We start from the raw sequence: 8,717 nt of genomic DNA on the forward strand, positions 1-8,717 counted from the left end.
TTCTTTCTTTGGGAGTTTCTTTCTCTCTATCCATGTCTCCATTTTATCTCTCTTTAATCCTTTATATATGTTCTGTCCAAAACAAGGGAAATTTGGGATTTTTAACCCAAGGTTGCAACTCTAGATCTGTGGCTAGGACTCCAAAAATTACATCAGGACGAAGAAAACTCCAGAGCTGTAGCTTTGAAATGGGGGCCGTAGCTTTGGATGTCTAGATTTTCCATAATGCTCTAGTTTCCAAGGTTGGAGCTTTGGCTTCATGGCTAAAGCTTCAACTTTTTGGAATACTTCTTTTTGGCTCAGGTTTTATGGTTCTAGCCCAACTTCATCAAAATCTACACAAAGAGAGATATTTTCAGTCAAAGAAAACTACGCTCTGCAACTTCTTAGCTTAATCTCAATTTATCTATTTAGGGGGTCAAATACAACCAAAATTAATTACATCTCTTCCAAAAAGAGTGCTAAATTAAAAATAAAAACATGTAATTTAGGAACTTATCAAAAGTTTTGTCTTAGCCAATAATAGGGTCGTCTTAATGCAACTTGCATCTTATACAAAGATTCGTCTTACTGAGAAGTTGTGTCTTAATAGAGGATTTGTCTTAGTCATTGTGAAAACTTATTCTATTGGTCAAAAGCCTATTTGTTTGATAACAACAAAACTTTAAATCAGAGAGATCTAAAATTGACTTTTGACCTAACATTTACTTACATTTTCACTTTACAAACATATTACCCTATGTATATTAGAGTTACAATTAATAACAAAAACAAGTTATTAGAGTAACAATCCAAAATAAATTTGAAAACCTAACATTTAAAAACAAACTATAAACTTCACTTTGAAAAATATAGATTAAATGGTAGCTACTTAATAATTTTAAAAAAGAAACTTTTAAGATAAAACACGATGCTTATCTACACAATTTAATGGCTGAAGTAGTGTTCTAGATATAACTATAGACACCATGTTTAGTTCACAAGTAAACTAATACCATATACTAGAAACATTTAGATAAGGCAATTAGAAACTTACAATTGTCCGTTATTAAAAATATTAAGAGGTTAGACAATAATATATTTACCAATCATAACCCAAAAAAATATGTTTCATTCAAGAAAATAAGTATTAAGAATAACTCAAGAATGAGTAATAGTCTGTTAAAAAACCAATAGCATACCCTGTAGGTACTTTAGACCAAAGTATTAGGATGAAAGTATCTTGGGTGGGAGTGCCTCGCTATGAAACCTAAAATATAAATTTAAATCATAATTAGAAACATAAAAACTATAATATGAAATATTAAAAAATAAATTAACAATTAAACATTATCATGCAAAATCCTTCTTGATTTATAGAAGAGAAAATTATAAATGACTATGAGCACAAGTTGTACCCAAGAAAAATAAAAGAGGTGTAGATATGGTTCTAAATTATGGTTGCTGCTGTCATCATGCGAATTGTAATCATTGTGGCATTAAATTATTATACATTTGCACTGAACATTAACAAATATTTTTATAATAATTAAAACCAATCAACTTTTTTTTTCTTAAATTTTCAGTTTAAACCCCTTTCTTCTTTTCCTAAAATGCATATGCACCTCCCAACACTCCAACCAATCATCCTTACTTCATTAGTGTCTCTCTTCTTCTCTTAACATTTCCATGTGGTCAAATTTATTAGATTAGAAGATTAAAACTTGAATTTATGTATGTTTTTTTACAAAAAAAAAAGAAAAAAAGTGGAATAAAATGGTGTTACATATCTATTGTGGTTCTATTACAGTTGAGTTGTAGAATTTTCAGTGATTTCAAAAGCACATCACAATTGCAGGTCGTTGTGGTTACGAGAAGTACAACAACAACAATATTACGGCCACAACACATGTTGCAAATTGTAATTCAGAACTCGGGGTGTAGCATATAACTAGTTTACAAGCTATCCAAGACCCAACACTAAAACTCCATGGTTTTACTAAAAGTACATGGTTTTGCAGTTTCACCAAACTGCATTACTACTAATTGTACATGTGAACTAATGTCGACTAACATTAGTCATTGTGAAAACTTATTCTATTGGTCAAAAGCCTATTTGTTTGATAACAACAAAACTTTAAATCAGAGAGATCTAAGATTGACTTTTGACCTAACATTTACTTACATTTTCACTTTACAAACATATTACCCTATGTATATTAGAGTTACAATTAATAACAAAAACAAGTTATTAGAGTAACAATCCAAAATAAATTTGAAAACCTAACATTTAAAAACAAACTATAAACTTCACTTTGAAAAATATAGATTAAATGGTAGCTACTTAATAATTTTAAAAAAGAAACTTTTAAGATAAAACACGATGCTTATCTACACAATTTAATGGCTGAAGTAGTGTTCTAGATATAACTATAGACACCATGTTTAGTTCACAAGTAAACTAATACCATATACTAGAAACATTTAGATAAGGCAATTAGAAACTTACAATTGTCCGTTATTAAAAATATTAAGAGGTTAGACAATAATATATTTACCAATCATAACCCAAAAAAATATGTTTCATTCAAGAAAATAAGTATTAAGAATAACTCAAGAATGAGTAATAGTCTGTTAAAAAACCAATAGCATACCCTGTAGGTACTTTAGACCAAAGTATTAGGATGAAAGTATCTTGGGTGGGAGTGCCTCGCTATGAAACCTAAAATATAAATTTAAATCATAATTAGAAACATAAAAACTATAATATGAAATATTAAAAAATAAATTAACAATTAAACATTATCATGCAAAATCCTTCTTGATTTATAGAAGAGAAAATTATAAATGACTATGAGCACAAGTTGTACCCAAGAAAAATAAAAGAGGTGTAGATATGGTTCTAAATTATGGTTGCTGCTGTCATCATGCGAATTGTAATCATTGTGGCATTAAATTATTATACATTTGCACTGAACATTAACAAATATTTTTATAATAATTAAAACCAATCAACTTTTTTTTTCTTAAATTTTCAGTTTAAACCCCTTTCTTCTTTTCCTAAAATGCATATGCACCTCCCAACACTCCAACCAATCATCCTTACTTCATTAGTGTCTCTCTTCTTCTCTTAACATTTCCATGTGGTCAAATTTATTAGATTAGAAGATTAAAACTTGAATTTATGTATGTTTTTTTACAAAAAAAAAAAAAAAAAAAAAAGTGGAATAAAATGGTGTTACATATCTATTGTGGTTCTATTACAGTTGAGTTGTAGAATTTTCAGTGATTTCAAAAGCACATCACAATTGCAGGTCGTTGTGGTTACGAGAAGTACAACAACAACAATATTACGGCCACAACACATGTTGCAAATTGTAATTCAGAACTCGGGGTGTAGCATATAACTAGTTTACAAGCTATCCAAGACCCAACACTAAAACTCCATGGTTTTACTAAAAGTACATGGTTTTGCAGTTTCACCAAACTGCATTACTACTAATTGTACATGTGAACTAATGTCGACTAACATTAGTCATTGTGAAAACTTATTCTATTGGTCAAAAGCCTATTTGTTTGATAACAACAAAACTTTAAATCAGAGAGATCTAAGATTGACTTTTGACCTAACATTTACTTACATTTTCACTTTACAAACATATTACCCTATGTATATTAGAGTTACAATTGATAACAAAAACAAGTTATTAGAGTAACAATCCAAAATAAATTTGAAAACCTAACATTTAAAAACAAACTATAAACTTCACTTTGAAAAATATAGATTAAATGGTAGCTACTTAATAATTTTAAAAAAGAAACTTTTAAGATAAAACACGATGCTTATCTACACAATTTAATGGCTGAAGTAGTGTTCTAGATATAACTATAGACACCATGTTTAGTTCACAAGTAAACTAATACCATATACTAGTAGAAACTTACAATTGTCCGTTATTAAAAATATTAAGAGGTTAGACAATAATATATTTACCAATCATAACCCAAAAAAATATGTTTCATTCAAGAAAATAAGTATTAAGAATAACTCAAGAATGAGTAATAGTCTGTTAAAAAACCAATAGCATACCCTGTAGGTACTTTAGACCAAAGTATTAGGATGAAAGTATCTTGGGTGGGAGTGCCTCGCTATGAAACCTAAAATATAAATTTAAATCATAATTAGAAACATAAAAACTATAATATGAAATATTAAAAAATAAATTAACAATTAAACATTATCATGCAAAATCCTTCTTGATTTATAGAAGAGAAAATTATAAATGACTATGAGCACAAGTTGTACCCAAGAAAAATAAAAGAGGTGTAGATATGGTTCTAAATTATGGTTGCTGCTGTCATCATGCGAATTGTAATCATTGTGGCATTAAATTATTATACATTTGCACTGAACATTAACAAATATTTTTATAATAATTAAAACCAATCAACTTTTTTTTTCTTAAATTTTCAGTTTAAACCCCTTTCTTCTTTTCCTAAAATGCATATGCACCTCCCAACACTCCAACCAATCATCCTTACTTCATTAGTGTCTCTCTTCTTCTCTTAACATTTCCATGTGGTCAAATTTATTAGATTAGAAGATTAAAACTTGAATTTATGTATGTTTTTTTACAAAAAAAAAAAAAAAAAAAAAAAAGTGGAATAAAATGGTGTTACATATCTATTGTGGTTCTATTACAGTTGAGTTGTAGAATTTTCAGTGATTTCAAAAGCACATCACAATTGCAGGTCGTTGTGGTTACGAGAAGTACAACAACAACAATATTACGGCCACAACACATGTTGCAAATTGTAATTCAGAACTCGGGGTGTAGCATATAACTAGTTTACAAGCTATCCAAGACCCAACACTAAAACTCCATGGTTTTACTAAAAGTACATGGTTTTGCAGTTTCACCAAACTGCATTACTACTAATTGTACATGTGAACTAATGTCGACTAACATTTAAGACATTGATTTATTTTTCCATTTCCATCCCACTTCCTAAATTAAAAATCTAACCATATAATGAAATTTGCTGTTGTGATCTCTTTGACTTGCACCAGGAGCAAATTACTTATGTATTGCCATGGTCATGGCAAAAGAAGATTGTCAAGGACAAGAAAATTGAAAGGGAAGGAGATTGCACTAATAGCCTTATTATTCTACAACATCGATCTATTTATATATTGGGTACAATGAGTACCGAGGAGAACCTCAAGTTTGACTTGAAAAATGCTCCTCAAGTTTGACTTGAAGAACCTCGAGTTTAAGGTATTGTATATATAATTCCTTAAGTTCTCTCATTACAATTCATTATTTTTCCGTTTAAGTAGGGATGAGTTATTGAAAAAGGATCGAGAGGCATGTGATTATGTTCTTTTTTTGTCATTAGTAAAGGTGAACTTAGCTATGTTTTATGGAATTTGGTCTCCAGAAACGAAATAATAGTTATATTCCATTGCTTCTAGAGGTATATGTGCCATTCCGTCAGAGGATTAAGAATATATAGTTTTTTTCTTAAAGCAATATGAATATTGGATAAGTATTAAAACATAACATTTGACAGTTCGACAACAAACTTCATCTGATTGTGAGCTTTTCAATCTGCTATTGTATTGTAAAACCAGATTTTTTTAATTCAACCCCAAAATATTGGATTTCAGCCTTCAAATTACTGTAATTTTTGGGTCATTTGAAGACATGAAACAAATGAGAATTTCTGTTGTTTTGTGTGTACATGGATATATTGACTTTAATCCGAGGACAAAGTTGATGCTCTATGCCTAACCAAACAAAAGTCTTTAACTAAAGAAAAAGGCTTCATTCAACAGGCCCAAAAAAAGAACCAGTATCTCACTCTTTAATTGCCATAACCAAGGTACAAAAACAGAAGCAAAGGAAGGTTCATATTTGTATGTGAAGAAACAAGCAAAAGAAAAAAATGTTGAGAAGTCCTCAAGTAAACTCCAGTTACAGAATCGTCTTAGCTTGGAGGCTCTCTTATCTGCTAATTTTCTTTTCTTGTGTTCTGAGTGCTCATGGATACCCTTCAAGAGCTCATATCTTCATATATGCAGTCTGCTCTCAAGAGAAATACCAACCCAACTCACCCTTTGAAGGCAACCTTAACAGCTTTATGTCTTCAGTTGTCAGTTCATCATCTGAGGTAACATATAATAGCTTTGCTATTGGAAATGGAAGCTCAACACCACCAGAGGGAACCATATACGGCTTATACCAGTGCAGAGGTGATTTGCATCCATTTGATTGCTCAAAGTGTGTAGGAAGATCTGTTAACCAAATAGGCTTGGTTTGTCCCAATGCCCTTGGGGCTTCTTTGCAACTTGAAGGCTGCCTTGTGAGATATGAACATAGTGGTGACTTCCTTGGCAAACTTGACACCAGTCTTAGGTACAAGAAATGTAGTAAGGCTGTGACTAGCGATGTTGAATTCTTCCGGCGAAGGGACGATGTTCTTGCTGATTTGCAAACAGCTAATGGATTTAGAGTCAGTAGTTCAGGCCTTGTTCAAGGGTTTGCACAATGCTTGGGGGATATAAGTGTATCAGATTGCTCCTCTTGTTTAGCAGATGCAGTTGGAAAGCTGAAAAGCTTATGTGGTTCAGCAGCAGCAGCTGATGTGTTCTTGGGTCAATGTTATGCTCGGTACTGGGCCTCTGGCTATTATGATGAATCAGGTGCATTTCATTTTAAGTAATGTTACATGTAGAACAAAACTTGTAGAACATCATTTTTGCATCTATCTCTCTCCATCACTTCATTTAGAGAAAGATAGACACAAAAATTATGTTGTCTAAGTTTTGTGCGTATATAGCATTATCTTTCATTTTCATTATTCTTTTTTAGTAACACTACAATAATTCTTCTACCCTCCATGTCCTTTCTACTACAAAATGTTGCCGCTAATTATTTATTGCTAGTCTTAAAACAATTTTGAAAATGAGCACCCTTATAAAAATTTTGTAATAATAACTATACCATTCTAATTCTTAGGAGAGAGGAGCAGGAAAAGCAGAAAAAGTTGAAATTGTTTTGAATATGATTTGAATTACTTACAGTTATATATTATATCAGCCCTTTGTAGAAAAGCGATCAGAAAATGAAGGTAGAAAGGAAGCAGAGGTACTAATAAATTGTGGAATGCAATGGTCAATAACATTTTATGACGAAAAGCATTCAGAACATATGCTTTTATACTTTATTTCGGAAAATACCCACTTTATGCCATTCCTCTTTGTCCTTTTGTTTGAGTCCCTTTTACTTGGTATCATATTCTATATTCTTTACTTATCAATTCGCTAGTGAACCACACCATTCCATTGGTTATTTCAAGTAGTGTCTCTTGATTTGGCATAAAGCTGCAACTCATTGCAAAGAAGATAGCATGGAATCTGAAAAACATTTTTATCTCCCAACAAACTAAAAGTTATATATTATTCTTTAAATTCCTACACTAATTTGCTTCCATTATATGCTTCAAAAATCAGTAAAAGCTTGCAGTCAATTTTATTATAATTTTTGAAATTTATAGTTGTTTGTTGTGCATATATATATACTGTCAATTAAGTGAAAATTCAAATCCCTTTTGAATTTTGTCTTTTCTCTTAATTAGTTTGGTAGTATATTTTTAATTCAATTAAATGTATTTAAATCTCGTGCAAAATAGTATGCTAATGGAGTAGTTGTTATAGCTTTACATGAACTTGGTGTTTTGTGCAGATTCTTCCAACAATGACCAAGTGGGGAAATCGGTTGCCATTATTGTGGGAGTGTTTGCAGGTCTTGCCGTTCTAGTTGTACTCCTCTCCATTTGCAAAAAAGCAGCTGGTAATCATTTTTCCTAAAGTTGTGATTCCAATACATTATTAAATGAATATCATTTGATTTTGAGGAGATGATGGTGCTCATGATCATTATTTCATTACATGCAGGTTAAGAAGATATAGGGGATATATATGAGGGGGTAATCATTACGCTTTGTCCACAAATGTTTGTTGAAATTTATTGAAAACCATGCTTCCACATTTTGATCAATTTAATGCATTATGTTTTTCTACAAAAGAAAGTGGATATTATCTTTTAGTTTATAAAGTAGAGCTCTGTTATCCATCAACTTAGAAAGGGCTGCTGATTATCTTGCCTTGGTGATGTCCAACAAAACCCATCATTCTTTTTCATATTTTAAAAACCATTTGTTCATCATTCTCATGTGCACTTCTTTCTAAATTACTTTGCCTTTTATTTTGTTGACTTGTTTCTTAGTGCCCTCTTGGAAGGACAATTCTAGACTATTCTAAGAGTTCCAACTTGTACGTACAAGAACTCCTTTGGGAGGTTCCTTTTTTGAAATGACAATTTGTGCCAAATCCCATTGTCACGAGCAACCATCACACAAGCTAAAATTAGTTTAGTACACAAAACAAATGTCTCATCTAATACATTTGGTTACCGTTGGAGGCACTTTGAAACCTTTGTAGATAATATTTAATCAATTCTTCGTCAAAGTGAAAAATAGATTGATTCGTTATATTGAACCTTATATTGAATCCTTTTTCCGAAATAGAATAAAATTAAGGATATGATTGAATGCCTAGTGAATACTCGATGAAAATTGAAATGGAAGTGTCTTTTTGCAATTGAGAATATAAAAAAAAATGAAGGTTCGGAATCAGATGAAAAATTTTGCTTGAGAACAAAATACATCGACTT

At 30.9% G+C, this 8,717-nt stretch overlaps 1 protein-coding gene across 2 annotated transcripts; it reads left to right on the forward strand.

Annotated features, from left to right (window-relative positions):
• Positions 1-4,947: 4,947 nt before the first annotated feature.
• LOC109789761 (plasmodesmata-located protein 8) lies at positions 4,948-8,210 on the forward strand. Of its 2 annotated transcripts, XM_029269510.2 has the most exons (4): positions 4,948-5,258; positions 5,866-6,685; positions 7,728-7,835; positions 7,940-8,210. In XM_029269510.2, exons 2-4 carry the CDS (start codon positions 5,929-5,931, stop codon positions 7,942-7,944), a joined length of 870 nt encoding a protein of 289 aa, XP_029125343.1. In that variant the 5' UTR covers positions 4,948-5,258; positions 5,866-5,928; the 3' UTR covers positions 7,945-8,210. The 2 variants fall into 2 exon arrangements, with proteins under 2 accessions (XP_029125343.1, XP_020204381.1); XM_020348792.3 differs by lacking the exon at positions 4,948-5,258 and having other exon boundaries at positions 5,601-6,685.
• Positions 8,211-8,717: the final 507 nt, after the last annotated feature.

This window comes from Cajanus cajan, chromosome 4 (assembly GCF_000230855.2).
Source record: "Cajanus cajan strain Asha chromosome 4, NIPB_CcT2T_4, whole genome shotgun sequence".
NCBI classification, from domain to species: Eukaryota; Viridiplantae; Streptophyta; class Magnoliopsida; order Fabales; family Fabaceae; genus Cajanus; species Cajanus cajan.

Excerpts from the sequence above, each read along its gene's own strand:
- LOC109789761 (XM_029269510.2), top strand. The coding sequence starts at position 5,929 with ATGTTGAGAAGTCCTCAAGTAAACTCCAGTTACAGAATCGTCTTAGCT. Across the intron at positions 6,686-7,727 it reads TGGCTATTATGATGAATCAG|ATTCTTCCAACAATGACCAA; the intron begins GTGCATTTCATT and ends TGTTTTGTGCAG.